At 72.2% G+C, this 24,775-nt stretch overlaps 1 protein-coding gene across 1 annotated transcript in view; it reads left to right on the top strand.

Moving 5' to 3' along the window:
* The window catches only part of LOC142008354 (SCO-spondin-like), a 157,040-nt gene that overhangs the window by 48,107 nt on the left and 84,158 nt on the right, over positions 1–24,775 (top strand). Inside the window, exons 24-42 of the mRNA XM_074985534.1 lie at positions 227–354; positions 4,761–4,870; positions 7,974–8,123; positions 9,251–9,344; positions 10,490–10,890; positions 11,791–12,021; positions 12,311–12,517; positions 13,718–13,954; positions 16,590–16,712; positions 17,555–17,570; positions 18,438–18,510; positions 18,825–19,062; positions 19,582–19,734; positions 20,030–20,170; positions 20,933–21,115; positions 22,618–22,768; positions 23,514–23,673; positions 24,135–24,189; positions 24,658–24,774. Of these exons, the coding sequence (XP_074841635.1) occupies positions 227–354; positions 4,761–4,870; positions 7,974–8,123; positions 9,251–9,344; positions 10,490–10,890; positions 11,791–12,021; positions 12,311–12,517; positions 13,718–13,954; positions 16,590–16,712; positions 17,555–17,570; positions 18,438–18,510; positions 18,825–19,062; positions 19,582–19,734; positions 20,030–20,170; positions 20,933–21,115; positions 22,618–22,768; positions 23,514–23,673; positions 24,135–24,189; positions 24,658–24,774 (2,968 nt within the window). The remainder of the gene's footprint in view (positions 1–226; positions 355–4,760; positions 4,871–7,973; positions 8,124–9,250; positions 9,345–10,489; positions 10,891–11,790; positions 12,022–12,310; positions 12,518–13,717; positions 13,955–16,589; positions 16,713–17,554; positions 17,571–18,437; positions 18,511–18,824; positions 19,063–19,581; positions 19,735–20,029; positions 20,171–20,932; positions 21,116–22,617; positions 22,769–23,513; positions 23,674–24,134; positions 24,190–24,657; position 24,775) is intronic.

Below are 24,775 nucleotides of genomic sequence, written 5' to 3' on the forward strand. Positions count from 1 at the left end.
TGCAGAGCCTGGGGACCCCGAGCCCCATTACACAGGGGTGCTCTGAGTTTTGGGGTGCTGGGGTGCATGGGGCGCTGTGAATTTGGGGGGCTGGGGTGCATGGTTCCTGGGAATTTGGGATGCTGGGAATGCAGGGTGCAGGACAGCAGGGGTGCTGGAATTCCTGGTGCTCGGGTGCATGGGGTGCTGGAGCTTCAGGGCGCTCTCATTGTCTCTCTGCTGCCAGGCGAATGCTCACCGGGGGCCCTGGGCCCGGCGGCGCTGCAGCGTTCTCCTGCAGCCGCTGTTTGTGCCGTGCCACGAGGAGGTGCCCTGCCAGCAGTTCTATGACTGGTGTGTCTTCGATGCCTGCGGGTAGGGGCTGCTGCCGGCCCAGCCGGGGCTGGCTCTGGGCCGTGGGCGCGTCTGCTGCAATTCTTGGCGCCGTGGGGGTCACCGGAGAGAACACACATTTCCCGCCAGTCCCTCAGCCAGCGCCAGAGCTCCCTGACTTCCCCAGGGCCCTGCCGATGGCACGCACACAGCACGGCCCCACCTGCCCCCCGGGGGTCGCCCCACTGCCTGCCCCAGGCCGGGACATCAGCCACACCCGGTGTAACATGAGTGGTTTCTCCAGGCACTGCTGAAAGGGCCAAACCCGGGCAAATTGCTTAGAGACAGGGCTACTGACAGCCCAGGGTGTGGCCCACCAGTGCAAGCCTGGGTGGGACTGGGTTGCACCCTCAGGAAGTTTACGGATGACACAGAGCTAGGAGGACAGGTAGATCTGTTGGAGGGTAGAGAGAGAATCCAGAGGGACCTGGATAAGTTGGAGGACTGGGCCAAAAGAAATCTGATGCAGTTCAACAAGGAGAAGTGCAGAGTCCTGCACCTGGGGCGGAAGAATCCCAGGCATTGTTACAGGCTGGGGACCGACTGGCTCAGCAGCAGTACGATGGAAAGGGACCTAGGGGGGTTACGGTGGATGAAAGGCTGGATATGAGTAAACAGTGTGTCCTTGTAGCCAAGAAGGCTAACGGCACACGTGCATCAGGAGGAGCATTTCGAGCAGATCTAGAGGAGTGGTTGTTCCTCTTTATTTGGCACTGGTGAGGCCACATCTGGAATATTGTGTCCAGTTTTGGGCCCCCACTATAAAAAGGATGTGGATTTGCTGGAGCAGGTTCAGCGAAGGGCAACGAAAATGATGAAGGGGCTGGAGCACAAGACCTATGAGGAGAGGCTGAGGGATTTGGGCTTGTTTAGTTTACAGAAGAGAAGACTTAGAGGTGATTTAATAGCAGCCTTCAACTTCCTGAAGGGGAGCTGTAAAGAGGAGGGTGAGAGGCTGTTCTCAGTGGTGTCAGATGGCAGAACAAGGAGCAATGGTCTGAAGTTACAGAGGGGGAGGTGTAGGTTGGATATTAGGAAAAACTCCTTCCCCAGGCAGGTGGTGAAGCACTGGAATGTGTTGCCTAGAGAGGTGGTGGATTCTCCATCCCTGGAGGTTTTTAAGTCCCGGCTGGACAAGGTCTTGGCTGCGATGACTTAGTGGGGGTTGATCCTGCTTGAAGCAGGGGGCTGGACTGGATGACCTCCTGAGGTCCCTTCCAGCCCTGGGATTCTGTGAAGGCACCAAACTGTCCCACGGAGCATGGATGTGCCAGGCCGGCCAGCCAGAAACCATCCAGCAACTCCCCCCACATTCCAGCTCCCCTGAGGCCGCAGCCCGGCCCCTTCTCACCCCCCAGCAACCCCCCCCCACTCCAGCTCCCCTGAGGCGCAGCCCGACCCCTTCTCACCCCCCAGCAACCCCCCCCACTCCAGCTCCCCTGGGGCGCAGCCCGGCCCCTTCTCACTCCCCAGCAACCCCCCCAACTCCAGCTCCCCTGAGGCCGCAGCCCGGCCCCTTCTCACCCCCCAGCAACCCCCCCCACTCCAGCTCCCCTGGGGCGCAGCCCGACCCCTTCTCACCCCCCAGCAACCCCCCCACTCCAGCTCCCCTGGGGCGCAGACCGACCCCTTCTCACCCCCCAGCAACCCCCCCCACTCCAGCTCCCCTGGGGCGCAGCCCGGCCCCTTCTCACCCCCCAGCAACCCCCCCCACTCCAGCTCCCCTGGGGCGCAGCCCGGCCCCTTCTCACTCCCCAGCAACCCCCCCCACTCCAGCTCCCCTGGGGCGCAGCCCGACCCCTTCTCACCCCCCAGCAACTCCCCCCACATTCCAGCTCCCCTGAGGCCGCAGCCCGGCCCCTTCTCACCCCCCAGCAACCCCCCCCACTCCAGCTCCCCTGGGGCGCAGCCCGGCCCCTTCTCACCCCCCAGCAACCCCCCCCACTCCAGCTCCCCTGGGGCGCAGCCCGACCCCTTCTCACCCCCCAGCAACCCCCCCCCACTCCAGCTCCCCTGGGGCGCAGCCCGACCCCTTCTCACCCCCCAGCAACCCCCCCCACTCCAGCTCCCCTGGGGCGCAGCCCGGCCCCTTCTCACTCCCCAGCAACCCCCCCCACTCCAGCTCCCCTGGGGCGCAGCCCGGCCCCTTCTCACCCCCCAGCAACCCCCCCCACTCCAGCTCCCCTGGGGCGCAGCCCGGCCCCTTCTCACTCCCCAGCAACCCCCCCCACTCCAGCTCCCCTGGGGCGCAGCCCGACCCCTTCTCACCCCCCAGCAACTCCCCCCACATTCCAGCTCCCCTGGGGCGCAGCCCGGCCCCTTCTCACCCCCCAGCAACCCCCCCCACTCCAGCTCCCCTGGGGCGCAGCCCGGCCCCTTCTCACCCCCCAGCAACCCCCCCCACATTCCAGCTCCCCTGAGGCCGCAGCCCGACCCCTTCTCACCCCCCAGCAACCCCCCCCACATTCCAGCTCCCCTGAGGCCGCAGCCCGACCCCTTCTCACCCCCCAGCAACCCCCCCCACATTCCAGCTCCCCTGAGGCCGCAGCCTGGCCCCTTCTCACCCCCCAGCAACCCCCCCCACATTCCAGCTCCCCTGAGGCCGCAGCCCGACCCCTTCTCACCCCCCAGCAACCCCCCCCCACTCCAGCTCCCCTGGGGCGCAGCCCGGCCCCTTCTCACTCCCCAGCAACCCCCCCCGCACTCCAGCTCCCCTGGGGCGCAGCCCGGCCCCTCCTCACACCACCCAGCAACCCCCCCCCACTCCAGCTCCCCTGGGGACCCAGCCCGGCCCCCCCTCACACCACCTAGCAACGCCCCCCCACCCACTCCAGCTCCCCTGGGGCCACAGCCCAGTATGATGGGGTTCAGGGGTCCCCGTTCACTGCACCCCGTCCACAGGCAGGAGTGACTCTCACTCAGCAGGTAGAACAGGAGGTTTATGAGGCGCCAGAGGCCCAGCTCAGCACAGAGGTGTCAGTGCAGCAGTCAGAGACAGTCCTTCCAACCCGTCCTGGGGAGAGGAGCCCGAGGGGGGCCCCTCTGGGGTGCAGCTTCCCCCTCGCCAGGCTGGCTGCTTCCAGCTGCCTCTCCCCCAGCCTCTAACTGCCGCCCCCCCCGGCCCATTCAAAACCAGCTCAGCTCCTCCCTGCTCTTTGTTCAGGGCTGAGGTGTTACCTGCCAGCCTAGGTTATAGCCCCAGGGTCATCCTTAGCCGCTGGGAGCTGCTCTGCTTGTCTCTCACATCCAGCCGGAGTCTCACACCGGCACTCCCCCCACTCCATCACACCCGGCCCCTCCTCACAACCCCAGCAACCCCCCCCCCCCGACTCCAGTTCCCCTGGGGCTGCAGCCCGGCCCCTCCTCACACCACCCAGCACCCCCCCTGCCCACTCCAGCTCCCCTGGGCCCCAGCCCGGCCCCGCCTTACCCCGGAGAGGTGCTGAGAACCAATTGCCCCCCATCCACACAGGTTCTTCCCGCCCCAGGGGCCCGGCCCCAGCCCGGCTCAGTGCATGGCTCAGACCTGGCCCCCCAGAGTGCGCTGGGCTGGCGCTTTAGCGTCCAGCAGCTGCAGGGCGAGTGGGAAAGGCCAGACGGACGCGGGTGCGGGTACGACGGGTGCAGCTGCCACATTGGGTGCAGCAGTCGCACAGGCCGTGGTGCCGGCTGCGGCGGGGGGAGCCGGCGGCTCTCCTACAAGTCTCTGGATACGCCCTTCGCTGGCCGGGTCAGCCCCCCTTCCGGAGCCCTTCCCAGCGAGGCGCAGCCCCTCCTGTGTGCGGCCCCCAGAGACACAGGATTTCAGCTGCCGCCGCGTGTCACACAGACAGACTCAGCCCCTCGCCAGCTTCCCGCGGAGCCTCGCTGGGCCGGGAGCCAGTGCGGGCCTGGGCCCGGGCTTGCAACGGCGCTTTGCATCTTCGCCTTCAATCCCGCAGCCTCACACCTGGCTCCCCGGAGCTCTGCAAAGCGCCAACCCCCCCCCGCAGCCCTGCCCCTGCGGACCAGTCTCCTCCTGGGGGAAACTGAGGCACACGTTCTCCCCGCTCGCAGCCAGCCCCACGCCGCCCCGCCGGCTGCCCGGTGCCGGCCCCTGTGCTCTGTGCTGCGGCCGGCCACGCCTGCCTGGGGAGCGCCTCGCTGGGGGCCCGAGGCGGGCAGGGCAAGGGGTGCGAGGCCCCTCGGACGCCAGTGTGGCAAGGGCATGGCGGGGGCGGGGCAGCCCAGCTCCCATGGAGAAGGCCGGGGTGCAGACGGGGCTCTGGGCTGAACCCTCGTCCTCAGCGGCCCGGGTTCCCCTCCCCCGGACGCACGCCCACAGAGGGAGCCAGCCTGGCCGCCTGGGCACCGGGCCTCCCAGGTCACATCCACATGTGTGCCGGCAGGTGCGACTCGGGGGGGGACTGCGAGTGTCTGTGCACGGCCATCGCCACCTACGCTGAGGAGTGCAACCGGCGCGGGGTGTACGTCCGCTGGAGGAGCCAGGACCTGTGCCGTAAGTGCAGGGTGGGGGAGGACAGGCTGCAGGGTGTGGGGCGGTGTGCAGGGCGGGGGGGCAGGCTGCTGGGTGTGGGGCAGTGTGCAGGGCGGGGGGGCAGGCTGCTGGGTGTGGGATGGTGTGTAGGGTCAGGGGGGTAGGCTGCTGGGTGTGGGGCGGTGTGCAGGGTCAGGGGGGTAGGCTGCTGGGTGTGGGACGGTGTGTAGCTTCCGGGGGCAGGCTGCTGGGTGTGGGGTGGTGTGCAGGGTGGGGGGCAGGCTGCTGGGTGTGGGGCGGTGCGTAGGGCCGGGGGGCAGGCTGCTGGGTGTGGGGCGGTGCGCAGGGCGGGGGGGCAGGCTGCTGGGTGTGGGGCGGTGTGCAGGGTGGGGGGCAGGCTGCTGGGTGTGGGCGGTGTGCAGGGCCGGGGGGCAGGCTGCTGGGTGTGGGGCGGTGCGTAGGGCCGGGGGGCAGGCTGCTGGGTGTGGGGCGGTGAGCAGGGTGGGGGGGCAGGCTGCTGGGTGTGGGGCGGTGTGCAGGGCGGGGGGGCAGGCTGCTGGGTGTGGGGCGGTGAGCAGGGTGGGGGGCAGGCTGCTGGGTGTGGGGCGGTGCATAGGGCTGGGGGGCAGGCTGCTGGGTGTGGGGTGGTGCGTAGGGCCGGGGGGCAGGCTGCTGGGTGTGGGGCGGTGCGTAGGGCCGGGGGGCAGGCTGCTGGGTGTGGGGCGGTGCGTAGGGCTGGGGGGCAGGCTGCTGGGTGTGGGGCGGTGGGCAGGGTGGGGGGCAGGCTGCTGGGTGTGGGGCGGTGGGCAGGGCGGGGGTCAGGCTGCTGGGTGTGGGGCAGTGTGCAGGGCCGGGGGGCAGGCTGCTGGGTGTGGGGCGGTGGGCAGGGCGGGGGGCAGGCTGCTGGGTGTGGGGCGGTGCGTAGGGCCGGGGGGCAGGCTGCTGGGTGTGGGGCGGTGTGCAGGGTGGGGGGCAGGCTGCTGGGTGTGGGGTGGTGCGTAGGGCTGGGGGGCAGGCTGCTGGGTGTGGGGCGGTGTGCAGGGTGGGGGGCAGGCTGCTGGGTGTGGGGCGGTGCGCAGGGCCGGGGGGCAGGCTGCTGGGTGTGGGGCGGTGCGTAGGGCCGGGGGACAGGCTGCTGGGTGTGGGGCGGTGTGCAGGGTGGGGGGCAGGCTGCTGGGTGTGGGGCGGTGCGTAGGGCCGGGGGGCAGGCTGCTGGGTGTGGGGCGGTGTGCAGGGTGGGGGGCAGGCTGCTGGGTGTGGGGTGGTGCGTAGGGCTGGGGGGCAGGCTGCTGGGTGTGGGGCGGTGTGCAGGGTGGGGGGCAGGCTGCTGGGTGTGGGGCGGTGCGCAGGGCCGGGGGGCAGGCTGCTGGGTGTGGGGCGCTGCGTAGGGCCGGGGGACAGGCTGCTGGGTGTGGGGCGGTGTGCAGGGCCGGGGGGCAGGCTGCTGGGTGTGGGGCGGTATGCAGGGCCGGGGGGCAGGCTGCTGGGTGTGGGGCGGTGTGCAGGGCCGGGGGGCAGACTGCTGGGTGTGGGGCGGTGAGTAGGGCCGGGGGGCAGGCTGCTGGGTGTGGGGCGGTGCGTAGGGCCGGGGGGCAGGCTGCTGGGTGTGGGGCGGTATGCAGGGCCGGGGGGCAGGCTGCTGGGTGTGGGGCGGTGTGCAGGGCCGGGGGGCAGGCTGCTGGGTGTGGGGCGGTATGCAGGGCCGGGGGGCAGGCTGCTGGGTGTGGGGCGGTGTGCAGGGTGGGGGGCAGGCTGCTGGGTGTGGGGCGGTGCGTAGGGCCGGGGGGCAGGCTGCTGGGTGTGGGGCGGTGTGCAGGGTGGGGGGCAGGCTGCTGGGTGTGGGGCGGTGCGTAGGGCCGGGGGGCAGGCTGCTGGGTGTGGGGTGGTGTGCAGGGTGGGGGGCAGGCTGCTGGGTGTGGGGCGGTGCGTAGGGCCGGGGGGCAGGCTGCTGGGTGTGGGGCGGTATGCAGGGCCGGGGGGCAGGCTGCTGGGTGTGGGGCGGTGTGCAGGGCCGGGGGGCAGGCTGCTGGGTGTGGGGCGGTATGCAGGGCCGGGGGGCAGGCTGCTGGGTGTGGGGCGGTGTGCAGGGTGGGGGGCAGGCTGCTGGGTGTGGGGCGGTGCGTAGGGCCGGGGGGCAGGCTGCTGGGTGTGGGGCGGTGTGCAGGGTGGGGGGCAGGCTGCTGGGTGTGGGGCGGTGCGTAGGGCCGGGGGGCAGGCTGCTGGGTGTGGGGCGGTGCGTAGGGCCGGGGGGCAGGCTGCTGGGTGTGGGGTGGTGTGCAGGGTGGGGGGCAGGCTGCTGGGTGTGGGGCGGTGCGTAGGGCCGGGGGGCAGGCTGCTGGGTGTGGGGCGGTATGCAGGGCCGGGGGGCAGGCTGCTGGGTGTGGGGCGGTGTGCAGGGCCGGGGGGCAGGCTGCTGGGTGTGGGGCGGTATGCAGGGCCGGGGGGCAGGCTGCTGGGTGTGGGGCGGTGTGCAGGGTGGGGGGCAGGCTGCTGGGTGTGGGGCGGTGCGTAGGGCCGGGGGGCAGGCTGCTGGGTGTGGGGCGGTGTGCAGGGTGGGGGGCAGGCTGCTGGGTGTGGGGCGGTGCGTAGGGCCGGGGGGCAGGCTGCTGGGTGTGGGGCGGTGCGTAGGGCCGGGGGGCAGGCTGCTGGGTGTGGGGTGGTGTGCAGGGTGGGGGGCAGGCTGCTGGGTGTGGGGCGGTGCGTAGGGCCGGGGGGCAGGCTGCTGGGTGTGGGGCGGTGCGTAGGGCCGGGGGGCAGGCTGCTGGGTGTGGGGCGGTGCGTAGGGCCGGGGGGCAGGCTGCTGGGTGTGGGGCGGTGCGTAGGGCCGGGGGGCAGGCTGCTGGGTGTGGGGCGGTGCATAGGGCTGGGGGGCAGGCTGCTGGGTGTGGGGCGGTGTGCAGGGCCGGGGGGCAGGCTGCTGGGTGTGGGGCGGTGCATAGGGCCGGGGGGCAGGCTGCTGGGTGTGGGGCGGTGTGCAGGGTGGGGGGCAGTGTACAGGGTGCAGGGCCGGGGGGCCCGTTTGCAGTCTAGGGGGCCGGTCACCAGGCGGGGGGCAGGTGTGAGTCAGAGGGGGCTCAGCCAGGGCGGGCGCAGTGACGGCCCATCTCCCCGCCGGCCGGCCCAGCCCTGCAGTGCGAGGACGGGCTGGTGTACGAAGCCTGCGGCCCCGCCTGCCCCCCGAGCTGCCAGAACTATGGCCTGGATCCGGCCCAGCGCTGCGCGGCCCTGTCCTGCGTGGAGGGCTGCTTCTGCCCCGACGGGCACGTCCTGCACGGTCAGCTCGGCGCGGGGCCAGCGGGGGCTGCTGGGCTTGGGGCAGGGCTGCGGACCGGGGGGGCTGGGGGTGGGGGTGCACTGGTAGCAGCTCTGTGGGATCCCCCCAACCAGGCAACAGACCCCCCGGCTGCTGCTTCCTGCTGGGATTGGCGGCACCTGCCCCGACCTGATGAGCCCTGACACAGACCGGCAGCAGGGGGGATGCAGAGGGGCCCAGAGCTGGGGGGATGTGGGGGGGACCCAGGGGCAAAGCCCAGGGCTGTGGGGGGAGTGGGGAGACCCAGGGGCAGAGCCCAGGGCTGGGGGGATGTGGGGGGACCCAGAGGCAGAGCCCAGGGCTGTGCGTGTGTGGGAGGGACATGGACAGAGCCCAGGGCTGGGGGGGACATGGGGGGACCCAGGGGCAGAGCCCAGGGCTGGGGGGACGTGGAGGGACCCAGGGGCAGAGCTCAGGGCTGGGGGGCACGTGGGGGGGACCCAGAGGCAGAGCCCAGGGCTGTGCATGTGTGGGAGGGACACGGACAAAGCCCAGGGCTGGGGGGACATGGGGGGACCCAGGGGCAGAGCTCAGGGCTGGGGCAACATGGAGGGACCCGGGGCAGAGCCCAGGGCTGTGCATGTGTGGGAGGGACACGGACAAAGCCCAGGGCTGGGGGGACATGGGGGGACCCAGGGGCAGAGCCCAGGGCTGGGGGGACGTGGGCGGGGGACCCAGAGGCCCTGGTGCACAGCCCATACTCCTGCTGCCTGCCCAGCTGAGCCACGCAGAGCACCGGGGCCGGCACACCCAGGGAGCCTGTCCAGGCCTGGCACGGCTCTGCGGGAGTTAGTGATACCAGCTCTCACCTCTCCCCTGCGCCACGTCCCAGCAGGACGGCGCCTCTGCCAGCCGCTGCCCGTGGGTCCCCACGCATAGGGCCCCACCCCGCAGAGGTGCCCTGTCCACTGGGCCTGCGCTGAGCACTGGGGCCCGGGCGCTCACCCCTCGGGCTGGCCGCGCGGGCTGGGGTGCGGGGCAGGCTGGCCCGGTCGCGTGGGTCCTGGGTCCCCGGGGGGCCTGGGGGCGGCCGGGGTCACTGGGGAGCACCAGGGCTGGGACCGAATCCTGCTCCCTGTGCCCGGCAGACGGCAGCTGCATCGACCCGGCAGAGTGCCCCTGTTACTGGGAGGGCGTCTCCTTCCCGGCGGGCGCCAGCGTGCAGCAGGAGTGCGAGAACTGGTGAGTCCGTGCCGTACCACGCCGTGCTGTGCCGCGCTGTGCCGTGCCGTGCCGTGCCGCACCGTGCCGTGCCGTGCCGTACCGTGCCGCGCCGTGCCGTGCCGCGCCGCACCGTGCCGTGCCGCGCTGTGCCGTGCCGTGCCGTGCCGCGCCGTGTGCCGTCTCCCCTGGGCCTGGCCCCTCGGTGTGCCCTGCCTGGCCGGGCTCCTTGCCAGCCCCACACCCGCAGGGCACAGCTGGGAGTGTCAGCGGGGGTCACGTCTTGTGTCACTGGCCAGGCTCAGCGGCTGTGCCCACGCTTGGCCCGTCTATTCCCAGGGTTAGCCCCTCCCCTGCCTGGGACCACCCCCAGTGCTCCTGTCCCTGCCGGGGCCCCCCGGGGAGTCCCCTTGCCCTGCACCCCAGACCCCCACTCCCCGAGGGAGCAGCGCAGCCTGTGCCCTAGACTGGCGGGTGCTCGGCCGGCGTCACACAGGAGGTTACTGAGACTGAACCCAGCACGGGGCCTCTCCAGCCCTCGGCCTGGCCTCCCTCGTGCCACGCGGCCGAGTGCCCTGCGGCCAGGTGGGCTCTGCCTGATCTCCGCCTGCCCTGCCCTGCCCGTCCCGCAGCCCCTGCTTCCAGCCCGGCCCCCGACACCCCCAGCAGCTCCTTGGCCAGGTAACCGGCGTCTCCTGGGCCCCTCCCCTCCGCCCTCCTTTGTCCCCCGGCTGCTCCTCTCCGCAGCCCATTGTCCTCCTCTGGCCGGGCCTGGCTGTGCCCCCCGGGCTGGGTCTGCCGGCCCAGGGCTCCTGTCGCTGGGCTTTGCTCTGTGCTGGTCCCTGTGCCAACCAACTCCCTGTGCCCTCCCCTGGTTACAGCCCGACCCCCAGGCACGCTGTGCGCCCCTCCGCCTGCGAACCCTGCGGCCCCCTTTCAGCACAGCCCCGGTGCCCAGCCGGTGGAGCTGCAGCGAGGGCGCTGCTGTGGGACCGCCAGTCCCAGCTGGTCCTACCAAGCCCTCCGTGGGCCGGAGCGTCCCTGCGGGGCCCTGACCGGGTGCCGCTGGCCCTGAGCCATGCGATTCCCCCCGGGGCAGACGGCCAGAGGGACACCTGGGCGCCACAGTGGGCCTGTCCCTAACGCCAGCCTTCCCTCCCCTGCAGCACGTGCGAGGCCGGGCTGTGGCAGTGCCAGGCACTGGCAGAGCCCTGCCCGGTCCTGCCCCGCTGCCCCGAGGCAGAGTTCGCCTGCCACACGGGCGGGCGCTGCGTGCCCCGCGCCTGGGTCTGTGACAACGAGGACGACTGCGGGGACGGCTCGGACGAGCTCTGCGTGCCCAGCTGTGCCCCTCACCAGTATGCGTGTGCCAGCGGGCAGTGCGTGGCCTGGGCGGCCCGCTGCGACGGCACCCCGGACTGCCTGGACCACTCGGACGAGCACCACTGCCCGGCGCCCGGCTGCGCCCAGCAGGAGTTCCGCTGCGCCAACGGGCGCTGCATCCCCCGGGCCCACGTCTGTGATGGCGAGCGGGACTGCGGCTTCGCCGACTCCTCCGACGAGGCTGGTGAGTGCCAGGCCCGGGCCATGGGACGGCCCTGGTGTGCATGCGGCCTAGGAGGGGCACCTCAGAGGAGCCCTGCCAGAGGCCCCAGCCCTGTCCCCCACGTGGCGGAGGGCGCCCCAGCGTGGGACGACACCGGCCGGGCTCCCCACCGCAAGCTGGGAGTGATGGGGTGATCCCACAGCAGAGCACGGGGCTGGCGTCCTCCCCCGGTGCCACTGGCTGGGGATGGCTGAGTGTCACCCCCTGCAGAGGCGTCTGGGTCCTACCTTGCGTAACGCGGCACCGGCTGAGGGTGCCGGGTGCCAGGTGCCAGGTGCCAGGTGCTAGGTGCGTGCCGTTCCTCGAGCAGACCCAGGGCTGGCCCCGAGACTGGAGAGGAGTGCCCGGGGAGGGCGGCTAATGCCGTGTGAGATGCGTTCGGGGTCCCCAAGCTCTACAGCCATCCGCAGGCAGGAGTGTGATGGGTTCAGGAGTCCCCAAGCTCTGCACCCGTCCACAGGCAGGAGTGTGATGGGGTTCAGGGGTCCCCAAGCTCTGCACCCGGCCGCAGGCAGGAGTGACTCTCACTCAGCAGGAGAACAGCGGGTTTATTAGCCGACAGGACACAGCATCGTACAGAGGAGTCAGTGCAGCCGGCAGAGACAGCCAGTCCCAGCCATGCTGGGGAGAGGAGGCCCTGAGGGACACCTGGAGTCGGGGCCTGGCCCCCTCCTTGGTCTCTCTCTCTCCCAGCCCAGACTCGCTGCTTCCAACTCCCAGTTCCAATTCAAACCCCTCAGGCTCCACCTCCCCCTTAGTCTACAGCCCAGAGGTGTCACCTGGGCGCCCGGTTACCCTCAGCAGGAGCCCCCCACCCTCTGTGAACCCCCCCACACCCCCCATTGCCCCGTGTGCCCACAGGCTGTGGCCCCCCCTGCCGGGCAGAGGAGTTCGGCTGCGTGGGGGGGCGCTGTGTGCCCTACCTGCACCGCTGCGACGGGCACGACGACTGTGGGGACTTCAGCGACGAGCGGGACTGCGTGTGCGCCGCCGGCGAGTTCCAGTGCCCGGACGCGCTGTGCCTGCCGCCAGCCCTGGTGTGCGACGGCCGTCGGGACTGCCCGGCTGGCACCGACGAGGCCCTCTGCCCCGGTGAGCTGCCACCTGCGCCCCTCCTCCGCCTGCGCTGGCGGCTCTCGGGGGCCTGGCCCCAGCCACCCCCGGGACTGTCCTGCAGGGGCAGCCACCCCTTCGCCGCAGCCGGGCGAGCCGCCACCTCCCCTGGGAGCTGGCTGGGGCGCGGTGCCGGCCCTGGAGCTGATGCCAGCCCTGGGAGGGACCAAGCTGGCGGGCCGAGGGCCTGGATCGCCCCCAGAGCGGCCAGCCTGCATGCCCCTCTGCTCCCTGTGCCTGGGCTGAGCCGCTGAATTCCCCCCCGCAGGCCGGGTGACCTGCGCCCCGGGGCAGCTGCCTTGCCCGGACGGTTCCTGTGTGAGCAGCACGCGGGTGTGCGACGGGGTGCGGGATTGCGGGAACGGCTCTGATGAGAGCCCAGCTCACTGCCTGGGGGTCCGGCCCACCCCCCTGGCCCTCACCCTGCCCAGCGCGCTGCCGGCCACTCGCCTGGCGCCAGCCAACCACACCGAGGGTGAGTGGGGCCGGGCAGCGCCAGGGGACCCGGGTTCCAGGCTGGGGTCAGTCAGCGCCAGCCGCCCACAGCCACTGCCCCGCCCCCTCCCACACGTCCCTGCTGGGTGCTCCGTCCACAGCCATTGCCCTGCCCTATTCCCACCATGCTACCTGCTGGGAACTCCTCCCACAGCCACTGCCCCGCCCCCTCCCACACACCCCTGCTGGGAACTCCTCCCACAGCCATTGCCCCGCCCCCCCCCCCACACCCCTGCTGGGAACTCCTCCCACAGCCATTGCCCTGCCCCCTCCCACACACCCCTGCTGGGAACTCCTCCCACAGCCACTGCCCCGCCCCCTCCCACACACCCCTGCTGGGAACTCCTCCCACAGCCACTGCCCCGCCCCCTCCCACACACCCCTGCTGGGAACTCCTCCCACAGCCATTGCCCTGCCCCCTCCCACACACCCCTGCTGGGAACTCCTCCCACAGCCATTGCCCTGCCCCCTCCCACACACCCCTGCTGGGAACTCCTCCCACAGCCACTGCCCCGCCCCCTCCCACACGTCCCTGCTGGGAACTCCTCCCACAGCCATTGCCCTGCCCCCTCCCACACACCCCTGCTGGGAACTCCTCCCACAGCCACTGCCCCGCCCCCTCCCACACGTCCCTGCTGGGAACTCCTCCCACAGCCATTGCCCTGCCCCCTCCCACACACCCCTGCTGGGAACTCCTCCCACAGCCACTGCCCCGCCCCCTCTCACACGTCCCTGCTGGGAACTCCTCCCACAGCCACTGCCCCGCCCCCTCCCACACACCCCTGCTGGGAACTCCTCCCACAGCCATTGCCCTGCCCCCTCCCACACACCCCTGCTGGGAACTCCTCCCACAGCCACTGCCCCGCCCCCTCCCACACACCCCTGCTGGGAACTCCTCCCACAGCCACTGCCCCGCCCCCTCCCACACGTCCCTGCTGGGAGCTCTGCCCACAGCCATTTCCCTGTTGCCTTCCCACCATGCTACCTGCTGGGCGCTCCACCCATAGGCTTTGCCCCGCCCCCTCCCTGCCCTTCCACCCGCTGGGAGCACAGCCAGTGCTCTGCCCCTCCCCACAGCGCCCCTGCTGGCAGGTGTGGGAGCTGCAGTGCGCCGCGGCGGGGGCCGCTGCTGGCTCTGGGACTCCGCCCTGAGGGTTGGCCCCGCCTGTCCCCGGCACAGCGCCCCCATGCGGCCGCTACGAGTTCCCCTGCGGGAGCGGGGAGTGCGCGCCCCGCGGCTGGGTCTGCGACGGCGAGGCCGACTGCCTGGACGGCAGCGACGAGCTGCTCTGCAACCGGACCTGCGGCCTCCAGCAGCACGCCTGCGCCGCGAGCGCCGAGTGCATCCCCTACGGGCAGCTGTGCGACGGCGTGCCCCAGTGCCGCGACCGCTCCGACGAGAGCCCCGACGCCTGCGGTGAGCCCGCGCCCGGCCCCTGCCCCGTCCTGCCCCTAGCGCAGCTGTGCGACGGCGTGCCCCAGTGCCGCGACCGCTCCGACGAGAGCCCCGACGCCTGCGGTGAGCCCGCGCCCGGCCCCTGCCCCGTCCTGCCCCTAGCGCAGCTGTGCGACGGCGTGCCCCAGTGCCGCGACCGCTCCGACGAGAGCCCCGACGCCTGCGGTGAGCCCGTGCCCGGCCCCTGCCCCCGTCCTGCCCCTAGCGCAGCTGTGCGACGGTGTGCCCCAGTGCCGCGACTGCTCCGACGAGAGCCCCGACGCCTGCGGTGAGCCCGCGCCCGGCCCCTGCCCCTGCCCCTGTCCTGCCCCTAGCGCAGCTGTGCGACGGCGTGCCCCAGTGCCGCGACCGCTCCGACGAGAGCCCCGACGCCTGCGGTGAGCCCGCGCCCGGCCCCTGCCCTGTCCTGCCCCTAGCGCAGCTGTGCGACGGCGTGCCCCAGTGCTGCGACCGCTCCGACGAGAGCCCCGACGCCTGCGGTGAGCCCGCGCCCGGCCCCTGCCCCGTCCTGCCCCTAGCGCAGCTGTGCGACGGCGTGCCCCAGTGCCGCGACCGCTCCGACGAGAGCCCCGACGCCTGCGGTGAGCCCGCGCCCGGCCCCTGCCCCGTCCTGCCCCTAGCGCAGCTGTGCGACGGCGTGCCCCAGTGCCGCGACCGCTCCGACGAGAGCCCCGACGCCTGCGGTGAGCCCGCGCCCGGCCCCTGCCCCGTCCTGCCCCTAGCGCAGCTGTGCGACGGCGTGCCCCAGTGCCGCGACCGCTCCGACGAGAGCCCCGACGCCTGCAGTGAGCCCGCGCCCGGCCCCTGCCCCTGTCCTGCCCCTAGCGCAGCTGTGCGACGGCGTGCCCCAGTGCCGCGACCGCTCCGACGAGAGCCCCGACGCCTGCGGTGAGCCCGTGCCCGGCCCCTGCCCCTGTCCTGCCCCTAGCGCAGCTGTGCGACGGCGTGCCCCAGTGCCACGACCGCTCTGACGAGAGCCCCGACGCCTGCGGTGAGCCCGCACCCGGCCCCTGCCCCTGCCCCTGTCCTGCCCCTAGCGCAGCTGTGCGACGGCGTGCCCCAGTGCCGCGACCGCTCCGACGAGAGCCCCGACGCCTGCGGTGAGCCCGCGCCCGGCCAGCCCTGCCCCTGTCCCCTGACCGGTCCTCTGCCCCTGCCGTGTGCTGCACCCCGTCCCCAACCCTGGCCCTGCCCCTGTCCGGCCCTGCCCCTGGCTGCTTCTCTGCCCCCAGCATGTACTGTACTGCGCCCCATCCCCATCCCCAGCCAGTCCTCTGCCCCCTGCGTGCACCGCGCCCCTGTTCTTCTTTCTGCTCCATACCTGCTATGTAGCCCCTGCCCACGAGACCTGTCCCTGCCCATGCCAGATCCCCAGACACGGGTCTCTGCGATCCGTTCATGGACCACTTCCCCCATCCACGGCCCAGCCCCGGGCCAGCAGGTGAGTGGGCCAGGGCACTGCCGGGTGCTGTGCTTGGGCACGCTGGGCAGCCGGTGCCAGTGGAACGGGTGTTTCTGTCCCTCTCCTCTGAGCCCCGGTGCAGGCAGAGGTGACTCCCGCAGCAGGGAACAGACGGGTTCTGGGGTGTGATGGAGTCGGGGGTCTCCAGGCCCTCCCCCACCTGCAGGCGGAGGTGACTCCCACGGCAGGGGACAGACAGGTTCTGGGGCGACAGGGACCCAGCACAGCACAGACTGGTCAGCCCAGGGCCCAGCCATCAGCACCATCCATCTTGGGGAGTGGGGCCCAGGGGGGACCCCCAGCTGGGCCCTGGCCCCCTTCCTCTCTCTCCATCTAGAGACACTGCCCCACCCCTCAGCCCAGCTGCAGGTCAGCCCAGCCAGGCCCCTCCTCCCGCCCTGTCCTGTCCCTGGGGAGAAAGGGGTCCCCTGGCTGCCTGGGTTACAGGTGGCAGAGAGCCCCATTGTGTGGTCACCCTGAAACTCCCCTCCCCACAATGCACTGATGCTGATCCTAGGGAAACTGAGGCAGCACCAGGGTTACTGCAGGACAGGAGTAAACACCTGCAGTCTATGAAGGGGACTTAAACACTCCCACCCCCACTGTGCCCAGCTGGCTGCTGACCTGGGCCCAGGCCGGTGGTCCCCACTCCCGCTGCTGGTGGGTGGTGGTGCTCACCAGGGCAACCGAGGCTCAGGCTCTCTCCACCAGAGCCCACTGGCCCCCTTCCCCCATGGCTGGTGCCCGCACACAGGGAGCCAGGGGCTTTTCTGAGTGCTCTGTGTGGGCCAGCCGTGCCCCTTGGGGGGGAGCCCTGGTGTGACCCACTGGCCTGAAGCACTGCTCACCTCCATGCTGCTGCCCAGAGCTGGGTGCCGAGTCGGGCACGGTGCCCCAGCCCATGTTCTCTGCCCTGGGCCTTATGCAGCCCTTGGGCCTGTCTGCTCCGGCACGGCTTCCCTGTGGTGAAGCTCGGCAGCTGCCTTTGGCACCCACTGCCCAGGCAAAGGGGGCTCCGGCGGGCAAGCCCTGTGCAGGCAGGGGCAGCTCCCCACAACCTCAGCCTCATGCTGGCCAGCGTGGGCCTGGCCCCTGCCCTAGAGCCATGGTGCTGATGTGTCTCCCTTCCCGCAGGCTCCACGGAGATCCCACCCTGCCCTGGGCTCTTCGTCTGCAACAACCGCCTGTGTGTGAACGTCTCACGGGTGTGCGACGGTGCACTGGACTGCCCCCATGGCGAGGACGAGCTGGCCTGCGGTGAGCTGGGGCACACCCGACCTGGCCCTGCTGGGAAAGGGGGCTGCCCGTGGGAGGGGTGACCTTCATTACCTGGGGGTGGCCAATGGGAGACATTGGTCACAGCTCATGCTGCAGGGAAGCTGCTGCCATGGCTGTGAGGGAGACAGTGGGCGAAGGGCCGTGGCTGTGGAAGGGGAGCAGTGGGCGAAGGGCTGTGGCTGTGGAGGGCAGTGGGCAGAGGGCCATGGCTGTGGAGCGGGGGCAGTGGACGGAGGGCCGTGACTGTTGGGGGGACAGTGGGTGGAGGGCCGTGGGTGGAGGGCCGTGACTGTTGGGGGGACAGTGGGCAGAGGGCTATGACTGTGGGGGGGACAGTGGGCAGAGGGCCGTGGCTGTGGAGGGCAGTTGGCGGAGGGCCGTGGCTATGGGGGGGGACAGTGGGTGGAGGGCTGTGGCTGTGGAGCGGGGGCAGTGGACGGAGGGCCGTGACTGTTGGGGGGACAGTGGGTGGAGGGCCGTGGCTGTGGAGGGCAGTTGGCGGAGGGCCATGGCTATTGGGGGGGACAGTGGGCGGAGGCCCATGGCTGTCGGGGGCAGTGGGCAGAGGGCTGTGGCTGTTGGGGGGTGTGGTGGAGTGGGGGGAGTGCAAATGCGAGACTCAGGGTGGATGTGAGAGACAAGCAGAGCAGCTCCCAGTGGCTAAGGATGACCCTGGGGCTACAACTGGCAGGTAACACCTCTGCCCTGAACAAAGAGCAGGGAGGAGCCGAGCTGGTTTTGAATCGGGGGCGGCAGTTAGAGGCGAGGGGAAGAGAGAGCTGGAAGGCAGCCAGCCTGAGGAGGGGGAAGCTACACCCCAGAGGGGCACCCCTCGGGGTCTTCTCCCCAGGACGGGTTGGAAGGACTGTCTCTGCCTGCTGTACTGACGCTTCTGTGAGAAACTGGGCATCTGTTGCCTAATAAACCTCCTGTTGTACCTGCTGAGTGAGAGTCACTCCTGCCAGCGGATGGGGTGCAGTGCAGGGGGACCCCTGAACCCCATCACAGGGGGACAGCGGGCGGAGGGCCGTGGCCGTGATGGAGCAGTGGGCGGAGGGCCGTGGCTGTGGAGAGCAGTGGACAGAGGCCTGTGGCTGTACAGAGCAGTGGGCGGAGGGCCATGGCTGTGAGGGGGACAGTGGGCGAAGGGCCATGGCTGTGGAGGGCAGTGGGCAGAGAGCCGTGGCTGTGAGGGGGACACTGGGCGGAGGGCTGTGACTGTGGGGGGGGACAGTGGGCGAAGGGCCGTGGCTGTGGAGGGCAGTGGGCAGAGGGCCGTGGCTGTGGAGGGGGACAGTGGGAGGAGGGCCGTGGCTGTGGAGGGGGACAGTGGGTGAAGGGCTGTGGCTGTGAGGGGGACAGTGGGCGGAGGGCCGTGGCTGTGGAGGACAGTGGGCAGAGGGCTGTGGCTGTGGAGGGGGACAGTGGGCGGAGGGCCGTGGCTGTGGAGGGGGACAGTGGGTGAAGGGCTGTGGCTGTGAGGGGGACAGTGGGCGGAGGGCCGTGGCTGTGGAGGGCAGTGGGCAGAGGGCCGTGGCTGTGGGGGGGACAGTGGGCGGAGGGCCGTGGCTGTGAGGGGGACAGTGGGCGGAGGGCCATGGCTGTGGAGGGTGGGCAGAGTGGTCCAGGACTGTATCTGTGCCTGGCAGACCCCCACTTTCTCACTGCCCCCGTGTGCCCTACAGAGCCGCACCCCGTGCCCAGTGAGAGGAACCAGACGACTGGGCCCTGTGCCGAGTACTCCTGTGCAGAGGGCAAATGCATCTCCTTTAAGCAGGTGCGGCCTAGGCCCAGCTCTGCTGCCCTGCCTGTGGGGCTGTGGGATGGTGGCCGGGCGGGGCTGGGCCGTGGGGCTGTGGGATGGCGGCCGGGCAGGGCTGGGCTGTGGGGCTGGTCCGTGGGGCTGGGCGACGGCGGTATCTGGCTCGGTATCCCCTGCCGCCCCCTCCTGCCTCAGTGCCCCCTCCATTGCACTGCCCGAGGGTCCTGCCCGGGTCGCTGCCCCCTGCCCTCTCCCTGGGCCCTGCCCCGAGGTCGAGGTCCCAGCCCCACCCCATCCCGCCCCGCGGGCGGCTCTCCCGCTCTGCCCAGGTGTGCAATGGGCTGGCGGACTGCGCGGATGGCAGCGAGGGCTCGGGCTGGCTGCCCTCGGACGAGCGGGACTGTGGCCTCTGGAGCCCCTGGGCCCCGTGGAGCCCCTGCAGCCGGTCGTGCGGGACGGGGCTGCAGATCCGCCGGCGGCTCTGCACCAGGCGCGCCGACGATGTCCTGCGCCACTGCCACGGCGAGGAGACGCAGGCCCAGCAGTGCTTCACTGTGGCCTGCCCGGGTGAGACTGCCGGGGGCGTCCGAAGGGCCGGCACGGGGCTGGGGGCGTCCGAAGGGCCAGCATGGGGTGGGGGCGTCCGAAGGGCCGGCACAGGGCGGGGGCGTCCAAACAGCTGGCATGGGGCTGGGGGCATCCCTATGGCCGGCACGGGGCGGGGGTTGTCCGAACGGCTGGCACGGGGCGGAGGTTGTCCGTACAGCTGGCACGGGGCAGATACAGCCGGCGCGGGGCGGGGGGTGTCTGTACGGCTGGCGCGGGACAGATACAGCCGGCACGGGGCTGGGGGCATCCCTACAGCCGGCATGGGGCGGGGGTTGTCTGAATGGCCGGCACGGGGCGGAGGTTGTTCGTACAGCCGGCACGGGGCAGATACAGCCGGCACGGGGCCGGGGGGGTCCCTACGGCCGGCATGGGGCAGATACAGCCGGCATGGTGCGGGGGGCGTCTGTACGGCCGGCACGGGGCGAGGGATGTCCCGCCCTGAGCTGCAGCCCCTCCCCTCCCCTCTGTGCCCGGCAGTGGATGGCGCATGGAGCGAGTGGGCGACGTGGGCGAACTGCACCCAGGACTGCCATGGGGCAGTGGTGCGGCGCCGGGAGTGCCTCTCGCCCCAGAACGGGGGCCGGCCCTGCACCGAGCTGCCTGGCGCCTCGCCCAGCAGGCTGGAGATCAGTGAGTCCTGGCACACGGCGGTGGCGGGGTACCCGTCCTGGGCACGGCCGGCAGCCCTGCTGGAGCCCCGGCTGTGCCGGGAGCACTCGGCTGTGGCCAGGCAGCCCTGCCCATGAGCAGTGGCGGGTCCCTGGGCCGGGTTGCTGCGCGGTCGCCCCCATGGCTGGAGAATGCCCCAGTGCCAGGTCCTGGCAGGCGGCTCCCGTGGGCCGAATCCCTGCAGCTCCGAGGCGGGCGAGGCTGGGCTTGGTGCAGGGGGCCTGGGGTGAGCTCCCTCCCCGCTCTCCCTCTGCAGAGACCTGCCAGCTGGAGGGCTGCCTCAATGCCACCGCGTGCCCCGCAGGGCTGGTGAGCCGGCCCTGCGCCCCCTGCCCCTCCTCCTGTGCCGACCTGGCCAGCAAGGGCAAGTGCAAGCGGGACCGGCCCTGCAGCCCAGGTAGGTCCGGGCGGGGGTGGCTGGGAGGGCCGTGGGCAGTGGGGTGAGAAGCGGGTGGGAGGCTGGGGAGCAGAGAAGGGCACAGGCCGGGGTGGGGTCCAGGTAGAAAGGCTGCAAGAGGAGCTGTTGGGGCTCTGCACTGCCAGGCCCGGAGGTACCGGCACCAATGAAGCACCGGTTTGGCACTGGCCAGTGCCGGTGGTACCACAGCCACGAGCGTTCCCCACGGAGAGCCCTGCGCCGTACAGAGCGGGGAGCAGAGGCTGCTGGGCCCCCTCCCATCGCCCTGGGGCCCTGCCTGGTGTGTGGCTGGATTTTGGGAAACAGGGGGCAGGCAGCCCAGCCGTGGGGCTGCAGGGACCCCCTGGTCCTGGCTGGGGCTGCCTGTCCCCCATCACGTTCCAAACCCCCTGGCTGGCAGGCGGCTGGACCCCCAAGCCCCGTCCGGCAGCCCTGGGACCCAGCACCCCCCATTGACGCCCGGGGGGCCACGGCAGGGGCACTGGGGAGGTCTGGCAGCCCTGGGATCCAGCACCCCCCATTGACACCCGGCGGGCCGCAGGCCGTGGCAGGGGCACCGGGGAGGTCTGGCAGCCCTGGGACCTGGTGGCCCTCATTGACACCTGGCGGGCCGTGGCAGGGGCACCGGGGAGGTCTGGCAGCCCTGGGACCCAGCACCCCCCATTGACACCCGGCGGGGCGCGGGCCGTGGCAGGGGCACCGGGGAGGTCTGGCAGCCCTCCCGCTGGCTGTGCCCCGCAGGGTGCTGGTGCCCGGAGGGGCTGGTGCTGGGCAGCGAGCAGCGGTGCGTGCGCCCCCGGGAGTGCCCCTGCCTGGTGGAGGGCATGTCCCACTGGCCTGGCCAGCTGGTGAAGGTGAACTGCCGGATCTGCACCTGCCAGGATGGCCAGCTGAAGCGGTGCCGGCAGAACCCCGAGTGCGCTGGTAGGTGGGGCTGGGCCCGGGCTCCCCCCAGCTGCGAGCCTGCGGGGGCTGGATCCTGGCTCCCCACCCCCCGACTACGAGCCTGCGGGGGCTGGGTCCTGGCTCCCCACCACTGCAAGCCTGGGGGGCTGGGTCCTGGCTCCCCACCACTGCAAGCCTGGGGGGCTGGGTCCTGGCTCCCCCCCACTGCGAGCCTGCGGGGGCTGGGTCCTGGCTCCCCCCCCACTGCGAGCCTGCAGGGGCTGGGTCCTGGCTCCCCCCCCCGACTAAGAGCCTGCGGGGGCTGGGTCCTGGCTCCCCACCACTGCAAGCCTGGGGGGCTGGGTCCTGGCTCCCCCCCACTGCGAGCCTGAGGGGGCTCGGTCCTGGCTCCCCCCCCCGCCTAAGAGCCTGCGGGGGCTGGGTCCTGGCTCCCCCCCCCGACTAAGAGCCTGCGGGGGCTGGGTCCTGGCTCCCCCCCCACTGCGAGCCTGCAGGGGCTGGGTCCTGGCTCCCCCCCCCGACTAAGAGCCTGCGGGGGCTGGGTCCTGGCTCCCCACCACTGCAAGCCTGGGGGGCTGGGTCCTGGCTCCCCCCCACTGCGAGCCTGCGGGGGCTGGGTCCTGGCTCCCCCCCCCGCCTAAGAGCCTGCGGGGGCTGGGTCCTGGCTCCCCCCCCCGACTAAGAGCCTGCGGGGGCTGGGTCCTGGCTCCCCACCACTGCAAGCCTGGGGGGCTGGGTTCTGGCTCCCCCCCTTCTGCGAGCCTGAGGGGGCTCGGTCCTGGCTCCCCCCCACTGCGAGCCTGCGGGGGCTGGGTCCTGGCTCCCCCCCCCGCCTAAGAGCCTGCGGGGGCTGGGTCCTGGCTCCCCCCCCCGACTAAGAGCCTGCGGGGGCTGGGTCCTGGCTCCCCACCACTGCAAGCCTGGGGGGCTGGGTCCTGGCTCCCCACCTTCTGCGAGCCTGCGGGGGTTGGGTCCTGGCTCCCCCCCTTCTGCGAGCCTGCGGGGGCTGGGTCCTGGCTCCCCACCTTCTGCGAGCCTGCGGGGGTTGGGTCCTGGCTCCCCCCCACTGCGAGCCTGCGGGGGCTGGGTCCTGGCTCCCCCCCTTCTGCGAGCCTGCGGGGGCTGGGTCCTGGCTCCCCCCCACTGCGAGCCTGCGGGGGCTGGGTCCTGGCTCCCCCCCACTGCGAGCCTGCGGGGGCTGGGTCCTGGCTCCCCCCCTTCTGCGAGCCTGCGGGGGCTGGGTCCTGGCTCCCCCCCACTGCAAGCCTGGGGGGCTGGGTCCTGGCTCCCCCCCACTGCGAGCCTGCCGGGGTTGGGTCCTGGCTCCCCCCCACTGCGAGCCTGCGGGGGTTGGGTCCTGGCTCCCCCCCCACTGCGAGCCTGCGGGGGCTGGGTCCTGGCTCCCCCCCACTGCAAGCCTGCGGGGGCTGGGTCCTGGCTCCCCCCCACTGCGAGCCTGCGGGGGCTGGGTCTTGGCTGGTGGTCCCGGGGGAGCTCATCTCTCCCCGGTCTATCCCCAGTGAACTGCGGCTGGTCGGCCTGGTCCCCCTGGGGTGAGTGCCTGGGCCCCTGTGGCGTGCAGAGCATCCAGTGGGCTTTCCGCAGCCCCACCAACCCCAGCAAGCTCGGCCGCGGGCGCCAGTGCCGGGGCATCTACCGCAAAGCCCGCCGGTAACGCGCCCAGTGGGGGTGGGGTGGGGCGGGGTGGGGCAGGGCAGGGCAGAGAGTGAGCTCTGGCAGGGGGCCAGGGAGGGCTCTGGGGTGGGCACCAGGCAGTGGGCTCTGGCAGGGGGCTGGGCAGGGCTCTGGGGTGGGCACCAGGCAGTGGGCTCTGGCAGGGGGCTGGGCAGGGCTCTGGGGTGGGCACCAGGCAGTGGGCTCTGGCAGGGGGCTGGGCAGGGCTCTGGGGTGGGCACCGGCCAGTGCGCTCTGGCAGGGGGCCGGGCAGGGCTCTGGGGTGGGCACCAGGCAGTGGGCTCTGGCAGGGGGCCGGGCAGGGCTCTGGGGTGAGCAGTGGGCTCTGGCAGGGGGCCGGGCAGGGCTCTGGGGTGGGCACCAGGCAGTGGGCTCTGGCAGGGGGCCGGGCAGGGCTCTGGGGTGGGCACCGGGCAGTGGGCTCTGGCAGGGGGCTGGGCAGGGCTCTGGGGTGGGCACCAGGCAGTGGGCTCTGGCAGGGGGCCGGGCAGGGCTCTGGGGTGGGCACCAGGCAGTGGGCTCTGGCAGGGGGCTGGGCAGGGCTCTGGGGTGGGCACTGGCCAGTGCGCTCTGGCAGGGGGCTGGGCAGGGCTCTGGGGTGGGCACCGGGCATTAGCCACCAGGCACTAAGCCAGGACTGGACTTTAAGCCCCAGCCTTCCCTGCCGACGCGGTGCCCGGACGGCCCTCGCCCTCACCCTCTGCCCGCCCCTCCTGTGCAGGTGCCAGACGGAGCCGTGCGAGGACTGTGAGCACCACGGCCGGTCGCACGCCGTTGGTGACCGCTGGCGATCGGGGCAGTGCCACGTGTGCCAGTGCCTGCGGAACCTGACGGTGCAGTGCTCCCGGTACTGCCCCTACAGCACCGTGGCGTGCCCCGAGGTGAGCGGTGCCGTGCCCTGCCCTGCCCTGCCCGGCTGGCCGGGTGCCGCAGCTGGTGTTGCTAGAGCAGTCCCTGGGGAGCCCTTGCCGGGGGCTGGGGGAGGCAGATCCAGGCTGAGGGGGCCACAGGGACGTTAGGGGTCAGGGCAGGACTTCCCGCCACGTCTCCAGCTTGGTTCCCATGCCCAGGGCAGGGCTGCTGGGCACCCGCCTGTCTTTGTGCCCTACTGGGGCCGAGAACTGGGGCAGGGGCTGCTCAACCCCGCCCGGCGGGACGCCCAGGCTGGCCCTACGGCGTGGCACTGGCTGGCACCTGGGACCTGGGCTCAGAGCCTGGCCCTGGGGGTCCTGGCTGGTTCCAGCACACGGTCTCTCCCCGCCCGGCGGGGCGCTACGGCATGGCACTGCCTGGCACCCGGGAGCTGAGGCCCCGGCTGATTCCAGCCCTCTCTCTCCTACAGGGGCGGGTGCTGGTGGAGGGCCGGGCTGAGTCCTGCTGCTACTGCGCCGAGGCAGGTGAGTGCTGGGCGGGGGCAGTGATGCCAGGGCACCAGCCTGGGGGCGAGGGGCGAAGGGAGGCCGCAGGGCGGCACTCAGGCCATGCCCGTCGGCGAGCACAGGGAGGGTTGCTCACAGCTGTGCCCCTGCGCCCTGGGATCCCCCAGACGTGGCCTGAGCCCCAGCTGGCCTGCGCTGCTCCAGGCTGAGCGGGGGCTGCCCACGGTGGCACCCGGCCAGAGGGCGGGATCTGCAGCCCGCCAGGCTCCCGGAGCTGTGCGCCCCTTACCCGGGCAGGAGCAGTGGGGGCCCAGGGCCCAGCTGTGGTGCAGGAGGGCGGATGGGCTGTGCTGGGGGCCGGCGAGCCAGGACGGCTGGGAGGGGTCCAGGCAGGCTGTGGGGTCCCTAGGGTCTGTGGGGGCCCATCTGGCGCAGCGGCGGGGGACCGGGGCAGACGTCTTGTCACCCTGCTCCTCCCTGGCGCAGGTGAGAACGGGACCAGCCCTGCTGCCCTGACGGCCAGGCCCCCGGCCCCCACCGGGACCAGCCCTGCTGCCTTCACTGGCCCCCCGCTCGCCACCTTCCCGCTGCCCCCTCTCGGAGG

This window comes from Carettochelys insculpta, chromosome 2 (genome assembly GCF_033958435.1).
Source record: "Carettochelys insculpta isolate YL-2023 chromosome 2, ASM3395843v1, whole genome shotgun sequence".
Lineage (NCBI taxonomy): Eukaryota > Metazoa > Chordata > Testudines > Carettochelyidae > Carettochelys > Carettochelys insculpta.